Below are 16,762 nucleotides of genomic sequence, written 5' to 3'. Positions count from 1 at the left end.
ATGGGGTTTCCCAGAAATAGACCTGTTTGCAACTCTGGAGAACTCACAATGACAAGATTACTCCTCCAGGTACCCCCAGAACCAATCCAAGGGGAACGGTCTATCGATTCCATGGTCAGGGAAATTTGCTTACGCCTTTCCACCCCCGACTCCCCTTCTCAACAAGATTGTGCACAAGATGCACCAGGAACAAGTTACCATGATACTAGTGGCCCCTATGTGGGCACGGCAGCCATGGTTCGCTCACCTGATGGAGATGTCCCTATCTCCCCCAGTGAAACTTCCCTGCCCACACAACATGCTGTCACAGGACAAGGGCAGGACACTGCATCCATGCCCTCAGACCATGAACTTAGCAGCCTGGCTCCTGAGATCATAGAATTTGGACACTTACAACTCAAGCAGAGATGCATGGACATCCTCAGGGAGGCTAGAAAGCCTAACACTCGTCACTGTTATTCTAGCAAATGGAAGAGATTTGTCATCTGGTGTAGAGGAAGAAGCATCGACCCAGTTGACTGCTCCCCCATGCACATTGTCCTGTACCTGACCCATTTACTGGACTCAGGTCTAGTGTTCAATTCCATTAAAGTCCACCTAGCGGCACTTTCTGCATACACCACTTCCCAGCTTAATGTCGTGGTGGAAAGTCCCAGTTATCAAAGCCTTCATGGAGGGAGTAAAGAGAATACACCCTCCGATAGCAAACCCAGCTCCCGGCTGGGACCTGAATATGGTACTTACCAGACTCATGGGCTCACCCTTTGAACCCATGCACAAAGCAACTCTTAAAGACCTCACTCTTAAGACCGCTTTCCTAACAGCTATCACCTCCATTAGGAGAGTAAGTGAACTACAGGCTCTTTCTGTTTTAGACCCCTTTGTAGCAGTTCACAAAGAGTGGTTCTACGCACGCACCCAAGGTTTGCACCGAAATTCATCTCAAAATTCCATGTAAACCAGTCAATAGAACTATCAACGTTCTTTCAAAACCCTTCCAATTCGGGAGAAAAGAGTCTGCATGCACTTGATGTGCGCTGAGCTGTCATGTTCTACATGGAAAGAACCAGACCACTGGGAAAGACTAATCAGTTCTTCGTCTCGGTGGCAGCAGGAAGCGAAGGAGATGCAGTATCAAAGTCCACTATATCTAGATGGATTGTTCAATGCATCACTCTCTGTTACACTCTTGCTAAGAGAGAACTACCCTTCAAGCCAAGAGCACATTCTACTCGAGGCACTGGGGCATCCATAGCATTCTTTGCAAATGTTCCCCTTGAGTCCATCTGCAAAGCGGCAACCTGGAGTTCTGTGCACACCTTTACAAAACACTACTGTCTGGATGCGCACTCTAGATCTGACCCCCAGGTGGGACAGGCAGTATTAAGACATCTTTTCTCTACTGTTCCTTCTCATAACCCACCGCTAACTCCGGGTACTGCTCGCTAGTCTATGCACAGCATGTGATTCTAAGCAGATTAACAAACATCAGAAGACAATGCATTACTTACCGTAAAAGCATTTCTGATGGTTGTATCTGCTTAGATTCACATGCGCCCACCTTTCCTCCCCGCTCGGATGGAAGGAACATAGACACCTTTCTACATCTCTCTTTTCTGTACTCACTCATGTATAGAAGGCTCCCTCAGGGCAGAAAAAATACAAACAGAGGGACCTCGACGCGTGAGGGATTGTGGGTACAACGCAAGTCACTATAGGGTTAGTGTTACAGACACGCCTTGTCGACGTCCCCTTTTCGACTATGAAAAACAAAATGCAATACTCCGCAGTGACCACTGGATGTCGGACTATGCACAGCATGTGAATCTAAGCAGATACAACCATCAGAAATGCTTTTACGGTAAGTAATGCATTGTCATATAATTTGCTTGTATGTCCCCCACAGCTGACATCTGTCCTCACCTTCTTTTCTCCACCACGTCGTCCTGATGAGGCTGTTCCAGAGAAATTGATCTAGGACCCTCTTTTTGTAACCAAAACTCAAGTCGATGTTAGGGGACACAGAATCAGTATAACTGATAATACAAGTTATTAGGATCGTGGATTAGCTTAACTATGGCTCTAATCAATTTATGAACTGTAGAAATGGTAGACAAATTTTGTTTTGTCTTTGTTGTGTTCCATTTCTTCCAATTGTGTCATAATAGATGTTTGCTTTATTGTGTGTTTTTATTACGTTTGAAAGTATGGTACGTGTGGTATATATGAGATGAGGTGTGCAGCCTAGTAAAAAGTGGGGGTGTGGGAGCAACAGTTGTGCTCCAGGTCACAAACAGATTGTTTCATATAAAAATGTGTGAGTATATGTTAGGATATTTTTGTAAACATTTTTTTTTTACAATAAAAACTCCATTCATTATAAAATTATAAGATATATTTTGAGTCTGAACTCGCTTATAAATGCAATAGGGCCCACTGTTTGTGGCTTTGAGACATGGCTGTAAATTCAGCTTATAGAGCACCAAAGCAGTAAGGAAGACCACACTACTTTTTGTGACCTTCGACAGAACCACCCAATACTTAGCAGATTCTAAAGCAACTGTAGCTCATTGGTTTGTATCCATCATCCTCGAGGTGTACACATTGAGGGAAAAAAACCTACGCATGCACATTTTTTTTAGGGTGAAATTGGCCTCTCTAGCCTACCAAAGGCTTATTCCACTAGAAGAACTCTGCAAGTCAGCCACATCGGCCACCCCTCGTGCCTATGCTATGCGCTTGACTCTAGTTTGAGGGGTGAAGCTGGATTAGAGAAAAACCACTTTGTGGCAGATCAGTAGACTTCCAACCTCCATTTTTCTTCCAGTGATACTTAAGGATCTCCCAAAAGTATAGAGGGAAGGAGACTCGACGGAAGCATACAAAAATGTTCCTCACCGTAGCAGCAGCAGTAATACTCTTCGTCCATAATTCCCTTACCTCCATATGCTGTCGCACCATCCCTGCTTAAAAAGATACCAAGTCCTGCTGGCTAAAGGAACTGATAGTTGGTTGGGGCATTCCGGGGATGATGCGAACAGGGGCATGGCCATTTGTGTCCTGCATTAATGGCAATTTCTTCATTCTGCTACTGGGCAACAAGCTCGGTTCCTGTCCCTGTTCCCATGGGATGTCCCAAAAGTATGGTGGAAAGGGAACTATGGATTAAGAGTACTGTTGTCACCACATTAACTTTTTCGTGTTGAGGTAGTGACATCATACAGTATTCCAGAAACACATGTGTAATTACCTCATGGTTACGAAGTGGAATTAGGCATTGGATTTTCCCATATTTTTACCTATGCCCTAAAGGTGATTATAAACATATTTTCCGTCCCCACAAGCATATTGAAAGTTTTTTCTAAAGTCATGAAGGGTTGCAAATAAAAGGCAAAAAAGATGCTTGGGACCCCTGAAAGCGAATGAGAATGTGGGCACATTGTCATACAGTGCACAGTAGGATCATTACTGATTAGTCTGTGCTTTTTCCTAATGGGAGGAATAGTGTTGTGAACTGCGGCTGTCAAATGGGCATGTCCATTCCCCAAGCAGAGATGGCAATGCATTTTTTAAATAATAGAAGAACACATGACATGCAGTATTTCCCCCAAAAAAGCACATTTTTGTTTTCTTTTCAGGTTTGCTTTGAATCATCCACCATGTTGGCATTGCACTTCTAACCCTCAGGTTCCTGCATATAAAATATAACTTATGCATGTGGAAATCTGTTACAGAATATGAATACCACAAACTCCTAATGTGCTCCTAAGAGTTTTGATCAATGAAAGATTAACATGCATACAGTTGAAGGTGCTAACGGAACATATTGTATCCCAGTGAAAATAAATAACCTTCAGCAAAAAAAACCCAGAATGCCCCAAGAGTAGCAGCATGAAGCAGGATCAGTACACTTGATGCCTTAATGACTATATGTTTCAGTCTTCTGAAATAGCCGTTGGATACCGGCTCTGATTAAATCTTACTTCCAACCCAGTGAAATGTTTTCTGGGAGAGCAGTGGGTGGTTTGAATTTTAAAGCGACCACAAAATCAAGGTTTGTTGTGAGATGGTGCTTGGTTTAATGCATGTGCAGTGGGCTGTACTGTTTTTGCGAATGGCTAAGAAAAATTCAAAAGATACTTTGCACATTTTTAGACTTTTTCTGCTGGATAAATCCAACAATGAGGTGAAATCCACTGATTAGGGTACATTTGGTTGACATTTCAGTGTTGCATGGAATGCCCACCAGACATTCCTTCTAGCCGATGAGAGCTGCAAGGTGAAGAGGAAGGGAGTATGTTCTTCTTTTCGGTGCTTGCTGCCCAATTATGTATTATAAATGTGTACTAGTAACTTAATATACAGATGTGTTGACTGTCTTAATCTTATTAGATTTTTTAATAAAAAATAAACAAACATCAGTGGAAGATTTCTCATGAGCATGTTTTGTAAGTTTAATTTGCTAAATAGAATTAACTGTTCATTACTGTTACTGTTTTAGGAACACCTATTCAGAACTCATTAAAAGATTTGTGGTCTCTTTTATCATTTTTTAAACTGAAACCGTTTACTGACCGAGAGTGGTGGCACCGAACAATACAGCGACCTGTTACAATGGGCGATTCAGCTGGACTTAGGTACGCATTTATGTTCTGTTTTTTTTTATACTCGCTAGATTTTAAATGTCCACAATATTCGACCCAAACAGTTGTTTTGTGAAAGAAAAGCCATGCATTCTCAACTGTGTTGGCTCAGACAAAATACCCCTTCAAATGTGCTTCAAATTTAGGAAAGAGGTATTCATTGAAAATGTTTCTGTGAACCTTAGTGCTTCCTTTTCAAGACCTGTAATCCCGATTAACTATGCACAAGTTGTTAGACTGCCAATGAGGTTTGAATTAAACATACCTTCTAATGGTTATGTCTTACTTCAGATGTTAATCTTTTGACATGGAGTTGCAACTCTAGAAATAAAGACTGAAACTACCAAAGATGTGGGACATGCGTACCGTAGAGACTAAAGAACACATTGTGGGACAAGAAGTTCAAAGGGTACTGGCCACACCCCTGTTTTTTCATTTTTCCACTTAAGAGAATCAAGTGCTCCAAACTTAATTGCTTTTAGATATTTTATACAAACGTTTTTTTCAAATGTGGGACATTCAATGTCCCCTGAATGAAGAGCTGCTGATCATAAAATAAGAGCTTATTGTTGGCCAGTTTGCATACCAATTGTTTAACTAAAGTTTGTGTTTCTCCAGCATGGGGTCTGGCATGGATTCACATGCTCATGAATATTCCCCGTCGTCAGGCAGGTAAAGAAAAAATCCGTATCAGTTTCGTTTCTGATCTGTCTTTCGTAGTAGTAACCAATCAGGACCTGATTGGTTACTACTACGAAAAGGTTGAAAAGGAGGTGGAGGATGAATCCTTCTTCTCTTAGGGGGAGGGCTCCCAGAAGGGCCTGGCTCCGGGTCCCCCGTCGGGAACGGTTCCTCCGTTGGTGGTAACGGCAGTCTCGTCCTTATCTCCGAGCATAAGGACTGTATATCCAACAAAATGGCCGCCGAGTTGTCTTGCGGCACTGGTTGAGGGGAGTCTGATGGGCGGTCAGGAGCCCCGTCGGCACCCTCGACATTCTCGTCTCCTACTTCGGGGTCCCTTCCGACGGGCTGGTCTTCTTCCACGCCAACGCCGTGGCTTAAGACTTCGATCAGCTCCTCCTCAGAGGTTGAGGCCGAATCCACGACAACCTCCTGCCCCCCTTTTTCTTCTCCGTCGGAGATTTCACGGGGGTCCTGTCGATGGGCATGAAAGAGGACTCCCTCCGCGGTGGCAGGGAGACTCTGGGCCCCGAGGTCGCCACCACTGGTGTAGCCTCCACAGGCTGAGCCAGGGCCGCCGCGACTGTCGCGATAGAGGCCTTTGCCGGGTGGATTAAGGCCTTCGAGCTCGACCGGGGTCTCTCCAGGAGCTTCGCCGGGTGCTCGGCCATCCTCTTACCCGAGCCAGAGCGTTGGCTCGTGGTTGATGGCGCCGGGGAGCATGCGCCCTGACCGGCGCCCGTAGAGCCCGACCGTTTGGCACTCCCGATGCCAGCGGACTCACGGTGCTTGGCCTTCTGTTGGACCCCTGTCGCCGGGGCGCCCTCAAAGGTCTTAGAAGACAGCTCGGACTTCTTCTTCTTCTTCTCGCCTGACGGGCTCTTTCCTTCCAGCCAGTTGGCGAGACGTTGATGGCGGTCCTTCATGGTCCGCTCCGACATATTTCTGCAAAACGCACAATCCTTCTCCACGTGCGTCTTGTCCTCATGTAGGCAGTAAAGGCAAAGGGAGTGTTCGTCATCCTTAAAGACATTCTGAAGCTGGCATCCAGGGCAGACCCTGAACAGCTTTCCGGGCGTCGAGCTTCCCTTCTCCTGGGCCATGTCCGAGATGGGCCTGAGAAACTTCTGGAGTCCTCCAAAAGTGTGGCTCGACGAAATCTTCACCCTTGAGGGGCGTAGACGAATCCGACACGGGTCCCCGTTAATCGGATGAAGAAACGGTGGAGCTTGAGGCTCTTTTGACCGAAAAAAGAGACATTTTTCTGAGAAAAACACGTGAAAAAAAAGCACTAACGCTCGAGAGCAATAGCACGAGGATCCCAACACTTGAATGTGCGGTAAAAATCTGAAGATGGCTGCCAGACGCGGGGCTTAGGTAGAGGGCAGTCATTGGCTGTGGTCAGTATGACGCAGAGATCAGTGATTGGTTACTACTACGAAAGACAGATCAGAAACAAAACTGATACTGATTTTTTCTTTACCGAGGATTCCCAGCCTGACGACGGGGAAAGTTTTCATTAGCATGTGAATCCATGCCAGACCCATGCTGGAGAACAACAGTTACAGGTAAGTAACTTGTTCCTAATATCACAATAATTGTGGCAAGTAACAAAGATTAGAAGAATCGTGGGCTCCATTTGATATGCAGTAGCAAGGACAATTGAAAGCTTAAAGGCTACCTTCTTGGGAAATAAACATACACCAACTGCAATTTATATTGTGTGTGCGCGCAGTGTGTCTGTAACAAACAACTTGGTTCTGTCTTATTGGTGGAGGACTTGGCAAGTCCCTACACTCACCCGCAGCGCTCCTCACACCACTCCTTATAATTCAGGTCCTTGCGCTGAGTCTCGCCGTCCTTGTTTGCCAATTTCGTTTACTTACCACTCTTAGAGAGAGCAAGCGAAAGGTGTCCAGGATCACACAGTGGGGTTATGCCCAAAGAGTCTTTGTAGAAAGTTCACAAAAGATTGAATCAAGTCAGGAAAAGTTAGTTAACAGGTCCCAGGCTAGCCCAGGTTAGAAAGTCGAGGATTTACTGTCACCCGAATGATCTGTCGCAAGGCAAGCCAGGCGGGGCACAGTACTTGAAAGTGGGAAGAACGCTCCAACGGGGGCAGTTGTTCCTGGCAGCGGGTGCAAGTCGGTGTTTCGTCCAGAGGAAGAGGAGGTCTCGACATGGAGGAAAGCTGAAGGTTGTTGCGCTGCCAGGGAAGAAACCAGCCGTGGAGTTTCCCGGTTACAAGGTACCACCCTTTTCTTCGCGGTAGTGGTAAACCGTGGTATTCCGATTGCCGGGGTGCTTGACACGGGCAAGGCGGCCACGAGATGGTCCAGGTAGGCGAAAAAGACAGGCAAACTGGTTATCCCCACCAGTCAAAGGAAGAAGATTCTCCGGGCTAGAAATCTTCTCTGTTGTCGGGAAAAGTGGTGAGACGGTTCTGCAGGGCTCCACCGGTGGTGTCGTCGTTTGCAGCTCGGCTTCTCCCTCCTCGGATTCTTTAGGTCCTGTGGCGACTTCTGAAGTTCCAGTCCCCAAAGCCCTGCTTTTATGCAGAAAACCCCCAATAATTCTGCCTAGCTGTCAATCAAACATGCTAAGTGGTGAGCCGGGCGGCTCACCACTTGGGCCAATCACACAAGAGTGCGACTTGATTTGCCGGGGCAACTCAGTCCAGGGTGCCTAAACCACCTCCCACACCCCCTGTGGTACCCAGACAGAGTGGCACCACTTTTGGAGGCTTCTGTGGAGAAGCCCGCCAAAAAAAGTGGAACAAAGAGCTCAACTTGGGTTGGAGTCACAGAAGCGAACACAAACGCCATTTTGGAACCAAGTTTCGGCAAAAATTACCAACCGGTGAATTAATATTAATTTAATAAACCGGCAGTATGTTCGAGGCTATATTAAAAAGTGGTAGCCTTGAACAATGGGAAAATCTCATAGGAATATATTCGCGGTCGAATATAAAAAGTAGTATCCCCTGCCACCAGCCAAAACTCGGTCCGGGGGGCAATCAAATTGCCCTGACCAGTACGTCCACAATAGGATAATTTGTACTGGTTCTGTTCTCGGTTTGAGACTAGTAAAGCCAATGGTGACTTTCCATACCCTGGGAGACAGTAGTCAGTCCCAGGGTATGGAGTCTATGTTTGGGGGTCGCTACGACACCCCTGGGTTACGGCACGGAGGGTGCCGTGTAACCCACATACCAAAAACACATGAAGCCCTATGGGGTAAAGGACTCCATAGCCCATAAAACACATACAAAGTCAAAGGAACACCTCAAATCATGTCTAAGAGTGGGAGAAAAAGAGTCTCACTCTTAGCAGGAGGAAAAAAATAAACCCCAAAAATCCAGCAAAGCTGCTGGGGGACTCACTAGGTTTGGGAAATTAGCCTTTACAGAGAATTCTCACTAACACTAATGAATTATTTTTTCTGTATGGCTTTGTTGAGGTAAAGGGGGGCTTTTTTAGCAAGACATTTGTAGGTAATGCAGAGTATTTTAAAGATGATTCTAGCCTTAATGGGTAACCAATGGGCGTCCTTTCTAGTCTTGGTGATATGATCGAACTTTCTTATCCCTAATGCTGCCCTGAAGACTTTATTTTGCATGAGCTGCAGTTTGGTGATATTAGATATGGAGGTACCTAGCAGTAGCACATTACAATAGTCCAATTTCTCCAGCATGGGGTCTGGCATGGATTCACATGCTCATGAATATTCCCCGTCAGGCTGGGAATCCTCGGTAAAGAAAAAATCAGTATCCGTTTAGTTTCTGATCCGTCTTTCTTAGTAGTAACCAATCACTGATCTCTGGGTCATACTGCCCCCAGTCAATGACTGCCCTCTCCCTAAGCCCCTCGCAGCCATCCTCAGATTTTTACCGCACGTTCAAGTGTTGGGAGTCCTCATGCTATAGCTCTTGAGCTTTTACTGCGTTTTGTTCTTTTTTCAAAGAGATTTATCTAATTTTTCAGTTAAATCGAGCCTCAAGCTCCACCGTTTATACTTCCGATCAACGGGGACCCATTTCGGAATTTTCTACGCCCCTCAAGGGTGAAGTTTTCATCGAGTTACGCTTTTTGGAGGATTCCAGAAGTTTCTGAGGCCTACCCCTTGGACATGGTCCAGGAGAAAGGAAGCTCGACACCCGGATCCAAGCTGTTTAGGAACTATCCTGGATGCGGATTACAGAATGTGGTCAAGGAGGACGAGGACTCGAGGTGCCTCTACTGCCTTCACGAAGACAAACCGCACGTGGAGAAGGACTGTGCGTTTTGCATGAACATGTCGGAAGGTACGATGAGGGATCGTCGGACCTGTCTCGCCAACTGGCTGGAAGGCAAGAGCCTAGCAGGTGAGAAGAAGAAGAAGTCTGAGCGGTCTTCTAAGTCCTGTGAGGGCGCCCCGGCGACGGGGGCCCAACAGAAGGCAAAGCACTGCGAGTCTGTGGGCACCACGAATGCCGAACGGTTGGGCTCCACGGCTGCCAGGCAGGGCGCACCTTCACCGATGCCATCAACCACGAGCCAACGCTCTGGCTCGGGGAAGAGAAAATCTGAGAACCAAGCTAAGCTTCTGGAGAGGCCCCGGTCGATCTCGAAGGAACCGGCCGAAGGGGAATGAAGCGGTGACCCTCCCCCTAAGGTGGTTAAAGCCTTGATTCACCCGGCCAAGGCCTCTATTGAAGGAGTCGCTGCAGCCCTGGCAAAGCCTGTGGAAGCTACCCCAGCGGAGGCGACCTCGGGGCCCAGAGTTTCCCTGCCTCCGCGGATGGAATCCTCCTTTAAGCCCATCGAGAAGACCCCCGTGAATACCCCAGTGGAAAAAGAGGGGGGCAGTGACCGTTACAGACACAGCCTCCGAGGAGCAGCTAGTCGAAGAGGGACTCCACAAGTATTTGGAAGAGGCCTGTTCCCACGGAAGGGATCCCGACGAGGGGGACGACGAGGGCGAGGGTGGCGACGACGAGGCTCCCGTGGAGGAGGAGCAACCGGCGCGCCCGTCGAAGCCCGAGCCACAGGACAACTCGGTGGCCATTTTGACAGCAATCCAAGCCTTATGCACGGAGATGAGGACGAGATTGCCCCTACCCCCGACGGATGACCCCACTGAGCCGGGTCCATCGGGAAGCCCTCCAAACAAGAGGACGAGGATTCGTCCAGCCCCGCCTTTTCAGCCCTCACGGCCCTCTCAGCCTTTGTCTCCTTCCCCGATCCCGAGGGATGACACAGGAACAGATACGGCCACGACGGGGATGGATGATGACGACGGTGGTGACGATGGGACTGACCTCCCATCGCAGATTCCTCGGGCATCTCCACCCGACGAAATTGGCTTGTTTCACGCCATGATTGCCAGGGGGTCCGAGCTTTTCCAGCTCTGCCCTGAAGAGAAGGAGGGCTTCCTCTACCAACGGCGCGAGGCCAAGAGGAAGACTTTCTTCGCGGTGCCGTTGCTGGATGACATATGGGACGAGGGACTTACTCTCCTGAAGAACCCATCCACGACACCTGCCAAGAGGCACCGGTCCCCAACGCCGCCCCTTTGTGCCTTAGAGTGCAACCGACCCCGGGTTCGGTTGTCTCGGCAGCGGCCAAGAAGAAAGGGGGGGCATCGGCTTCAACTTCTACTTCCCTGCCGGACGGCGAGGGAAAGAAACTAGATGCCATGGGACGACGTCATCTCGTCTGCGGCGACGACGATTAAGGCGGCCAACGCCCTAGCGATTGTGGCCCGTTATGACAGGGAGTTGTGGTACAAGATCGCCGCCCCCCTGTTGGACTTTCTCCCGGACGACAAGAGGGCAGAGGCCCTGGCGATCCTGCAGGAGGGTGAGGTGGCGTCTGACCACGCCATACCGGTGGCCACAGACATTGCCGACACCGGTTTCCGCCAATTGGGCAACAGCGTTTGCCTTCGACGGCGGGGGTGGCTCAAGGCGACGGATTTCCGCCAAGACGTACAAGCCAAAGTTTTTGACATGCCCTTCGACGGGAACAACCGGTTTGGGAAGACAGTGGATGACTCCCTTCAGGCCATCAAGACCGACACGGAGACGGCTCGGGCCTTGGGAGTTCTGCAGCAACGACGGCCGCCCTTTCGGAACGTCAGAGGCAAGCAAGGTGCCTCCAAGGGATTCGGAGGCAAGTCAGGTGGATCTCGCCGTCGTCGCCAAGGAGGCCAAGGCAGAAAGGCTGCTGCCAAGCAAGACTGAACCGGCCGAAGCACCCCGGTGGGAGGCCGGCTGTCGAGGTTCGTCCGCGTGTGGGAATCCATCTCCACCGACCGTTGGGTGCCGGATGCCCTGGCCCAGGGGCACACGCTCGAATTTCTAAAGAAGTGCCCCCGCATTCCTCCCTTGGCCAGGAAGGAGAATCGCGTCCCTCAACTGCTGTTGGAGGTAAAGGCAATGCTCAAAAAAGGTGCCATCGAGCTCGTCCCAAAGATGCTCCGGGGCTCTGGAGTATACTCAAGATACTTCCTCATCAGAAAGAAGACAGGCGGATGGCGACCCATCCTGGACCTGCGTCGACTAAACAAGTATATCAAGGCACAGAAGTTCTGGATGGTCACCCTCCAGCACGTGCTGGGACAGCTGGAGGAAGGCAATTTCCTATCGTCGTTGGATTTGGAGGATGCGTACTTTCATATTCCCATTCTAAAAGGACAACGAAAGTTCCTCAGGTTCGTGGTCCAAGGACGGCACTACCAGTTCAAGGCCCTCCCATTCAGATTGAAGTCGGCGCCCAGGGTGTTCACCAAGTGCCTAGCACCGGTGGCGGTGCGGCTGCGCCTACAGGGGGTCCACGTCTATCCCTACCTGGACGATTGGCTCATCTGGGCAAGGACAAGGGCACTCGCCGTCAAACACACAGCAAAGACCGTCCTGCTGCTCACAGACCTGGGATTCTCCATCTTCCCCAAATCCCACCTGGTCCCGTCGCAGGTCGCACTGTTTCTGGGAGCCAAGCTCGATACAGTTACGCGATTAGCCTCACCGTCGGAGGGAAGGACAACTGGGCAAGGTGCAGCGTCTGCTGGCCACGGACGTGGCCAGGGTGAGGTCCATCAAGTCCCTTCTCGGGATGATGTCCTCATGCATATATCTAGTGCGCCTGTGTAGGCTTCGGATGCGTCCTCTACAGGAGTACCTCGACGACCGATGGATGCAAGCGAAGGGCAGCTTCGAAGACAGGATCTCTCTTGACGAGAAATTAGTATCTTGTGGCGGGCACAGACTTTCAGACCCCCAGCTCACCAGGTGACGGTGACCGCGGATGCCTCCCTGGAGGGGTGGGGAGCGCACACGGGAGATCTTCACGCGAGAGGCCTTTGGCTCCCGGAGGAGAAACCCCTCCACATCAACATCCTGGAGCTCCGAGCAGTCTTCTGGGCCCTCAGATCCTTTCTCCCGTCCCTCAAGGGCAAGGTGGTGAGGATCTTCACCGACAACACTACCAGGATGTTCTTCATCCGGAAGCAGGGAGGAACCAGATATCCAGCCCTATCCAAGGAAGCACAGGATCTGTGGCATTGGGCCGTTGCCCAGGGAGTGTTTCTGGTCCCTTTCATCTGGCAGGGATAAAGAACACCATCACCGACTCACTCAGCAGGGAGCTACGCTCGTGCCACGAGTGGGAACTGCGTCAGGATCAAGTGGATCGTCTTCCAGCGATGGGCAATCCCCAGATAGACCTGTTTACGACAGCAACAAACTTGAAGTGCCGGAGGTTTGCCAGCAGATTTCCCCAGCCGAGGAGTATGGGCGATGCTTTCTCGTTCCCCTGGGACGGCCTGTTCCTGTATGCATTCCCTCCGTTGCCGTTGCTGCTCTGACTCCTCAACCAAATCAAGAGGTCCTGGTGCAGGATGATCCTCGTCGCACTGACGTGGCCGAGACAGATCTGGTTCCCAGACCTTCTGGACTTGTCAGCGTCTCCACCAGTCAAACTGTCGACTGACGCAGATCTTCTCTCCAGAGAAGGAGGCACCATCCTTCATCACGACCCGGAGTCGCTGAACTTGCAGGCCTGGCTCCTGCAGCACTAGAGTTTGGGGTGTACGATATCCAGGCTGACTGCAGAGCGGTTCTTGCAAAGGCCAGGGCGTCCTCAACTCTCAAGTGCTACGGACATAAGTGGAAGAGGTTCTCTGGTGCCGTGCACAGAAGATTAACCCTCTACGGATTGCAGCCACTCAAGTGCTACCATACCTACTGTCGCTGGCCAAGGCTGGACTAGCTCACGCTTCCATCAAGATACATCTGGCAGCGATCTCTCGATACACTAGAACGACAGGACGGCAGTCCTTGTGGTCTCATCGCCTGGTGCAGGAATTTATGAAGGGACTGTTCCGATCGTTCCTGCCGGTGAAGACTCCAGCCCCGGCGTGGGAGCTCAACGTGGTGCTGACCAGGCTCATGGGGGCGTCATTTGAGCCTATGCATTCTGCACCATTGAAGTTCCTGTCGTGGAAAACAGCATTCCTTGTGGCCATCACCTCCGCACGACGAGTGGGAGAGATCCAGGCCCTATCCTGCAAGCCTCCATACTTGACTTTTCACGACACGAGGGTGGTGCTGATGACGCACCCCTCCTTCATGCCCAAAGTGCCGTCTGACTTCCATCTCAACGAGTCCTTAGTGTTACCAGTTTTCTTCCCTTCGCCTTCGTCGCCGGCCAAGAGGACTTTGCACTCGCTGGATGTAGCTAGAGCGCTGAAGTTCTACGTGGACCGCACGAAGAGTTTTCGGAAGACGTCACAGCTGTTTGTGAACTTTGGACCTGTGAACCAAGGGAAGGCTCTCTCGAAGGCTTCCATTTCCAGATGGCTCTCCGGCTGCATTATGCACTGTCACCGGTTGGCAAACCGATTGCTGCCCGGCCGTCCGAGAGCCCATTCGACCAGTGTGATCGCTGCTACTATGGCGTTCCTGTCTGGTGTGCCCCTGCTGGACATCTGCAGGGCTGCTACGTGTAGGTCGACGCACACCTTCACGAGATTCTACTGCGTCGATTGGGTCTCCAGGGAGGAGTCCAGGGTCAGCCAAGCAGTGCTGTGCAACCTGTTCGCCTGAAGGTGGGCCCAGTGAGGAGGTAAGAGTTGCTTAATGTTGAGCCTTTGCCACCTCCCGTGGTTGCGCATGTGTGTACTGCTATGTATTCTTAAATTCATGAGCATGTGAATCCATGCCAGACCCCATGCTGGAGAAGGAACAAGTTACTTACCTGTAACTGTTGGTCTCCAACATGGGCCTGGCATGGATTCACATGTGAACACTCCCTCCTTCCCTTCTGCGGCTCTTCACTTGGTCATACTCCCACTGTACTTGCTACCAAATCTGAGGATGGCTGCCAGTGGAGGGGCTTAGGGAGAGGGCAGTCATTGGCTTGGGGCAGTATGACCCAGAGATCAGTGATTGGTTACTACTAAGAAAGACAGCTCAGAAACTAAACTGATACTGATTTTTTCTTTACCAAGGATTCCCAGCCTGCCGACGGGGAATGTTCATGAGCATATGAATCCATGCCAGACCCATTCTGGAGAACAACAGTTATAGGTAAGTAACTTGTTCCTTAGATATTAACAAAACCCTAGCCAGGGTGAGGCAGTTAGTAGGGGTCAAATTGTCGACTTAAAGCGATAAGTTTGAAGGTATACGCCTTGGAAGAAGATAGTGTGTTAACATGCTTGGTCATGGTAAGATTAGCATCTAGCTATACTCCTAGAGTTTTAATTTGATTTAGTACCGGGATCAGAGTACCGTCAATATTGATGGAGGAGTAGTCTAGATGGAGGGAAGCTATTTTGGTGGGGGATCCTACAATGAGTACTTCAGTCTTCTCATCGTTAAGACAAAGACTATTCAAAGCCATCCAATTTTGGATGATGGCGTATATTTTATTAATGGTAGCAGTATCCTGGTCATAGTTACTTGAAATGGGTATGAGGATCTGGGTGTCATCTGCTTTGTGTAGGCATTGTATAGAGTAGGAGAAAGGCCTACCTTGGGGTACCTCGATGGGGACTGGGATGGGATCAGTCGCTTCTTTGCCTATGGTGACTCTGGAGATGCAATCTGCTAGGAAGGATCTCACCCACGATGTAGCATCATTGGTAAAGTTGAAGTCCTTGGCGAGTGACAAAGGTAGATTGTTATGGTCGACAAGGTCAAATGCTGCAGAGAGATCTAACAGCTGGAGTATGCAGAGTTTTCCTGAATCTCTGAATGCACTTCAGAATCCTCTCTCTAACTTTTCCACCCCCTTGAATATTGCACTTTGTGTCTTTACGCATGGCTGAGCGCTTTTACGTGCGCATCTGACACTGAGCACAATGCTCCAATCTTCGTAGAGCTGGAATGATAAAGTTACAGTTATGCGTCTCTGAAGTTTGCCAATGTGATAAAGGTTGGCTGCTTTTCCTACTTACAGGTATTGGCGCGATTCCACATTTTACTGCATTGACCAAAAAGTGACTGTACATATGTTTTACATAGTGTCTGTTTAAGTAGTGATATTATTGTGCTTTTCTTTATTCGCTTGTTAATTCTTGGGCCTAATAAATGGTATATTTTTATATATCACTGTCTAAGGGTAATTCTTGCCATCCCTCTGTGTGTGCTCATCCAAGACCTCAGATCACCCCACTACTCCTGAGACTTTGCGTTGGCTGCTCTCCAAGCTACCTTGAAGTGTCTTGGCTATCTTCATGGAAGTTTTCCCTGTTTTACTGACAAGGGTGTCCTCCTACACTTCTGTTCACCAGAGCAGAGTTTAGAAATCCATTCTAGCAATGATCAACAACATATAATGAATAAAAAATAAACAATCAGAAATTGGATGACCTTCACCTGTCCTAGGTAAATCCCTTCCCCAGGATTGTTCAAAGTCAATTTCTCCAAAAGTTCAAACAGAAGAATAAAGTCTTGAACCAGTTCTTGTAAGGTCCAAATTAAATAAAGTTAATAAAACAATCTACTGTTATCCAGCTTACAGTTGAAGAGATCCATTTCCAAAGTTAGCCACGAAAATAGCATCAATGGTAATCCTGGATGTCTTCCTTCCAAGATTGCTTTGCCACAGGTCTGAAAATAGATTAGCCACTCCATCTATAATTATACAAATAGTCGTAACCTCTGCAGTACCTCTGGTATAATTGTCAGTATGCTTCTTGGGTTGTTTTTCTCCCCTTAATCACCCTTCCATTACTGTTACTGGGGAAAACGGACTCCTTGGTTCCACGGTATGTCACTACTGCAACCAACTTCAAATGTGACATCAACTGACAGTATTATACATAACCACAGTTCTGGTATTTCTGTTTCAGCTTTATAAATGAGAATGAGTAGGCAGTTCAACGACGAGACATTTCAACCTCTACAGGTAGGCAAGGCACTCTTTTTTTTTTTTTTTCCTATGCTCCAAGAA

At 48.9% G+C, this 16,762-nt stretch overlaps 1 protein-coding gene across 3 annotated transcripts in view; it reads left to right on the top strand.

Annotated features, from left to right (window-relative positions):
• The window catches only part of HLTF (helicase like transcription factor), a 1,760,895-nt gene that overhangs the window by 1,214,098 nt on the left and 530,035 nt on the right, over nt 1–16,762 (top strand). For all 3 annotated transcript variants that reach the window (XM_069618321.1, XM_069618322.1, XM_069618323.1), the window contains exon 18: nt 4,502–4,637. In XM_069618321.1, the coding sequence (XP_069474422.1) occupies nt 4,502–4,637 (136 nt within the window). The remainder of the gene's footprint in view (nt 1–4,501; nt 4,638–16,762) is intronic.

The sequence above is a fragment of the Ambystoma mexicanum genome, chromosome 10 (genome assembly GCF_040938575.1).
Source record: "Ambystoma mexicanum isolate Mex_15411 chromosome 10, UKY_AmexF1_1, whole genome shotgun sequence".
NCBI lineage: Eukaryota > Metazoa > Chordata > Amphibia > Caudata > Ambystomatidae > Ambystoma > Ambystoma mexicanum.
Note: the sequence above shows the minus strand (reverse complement) of the source record. Positions and strands in the feature narration are given on the sequence as shown.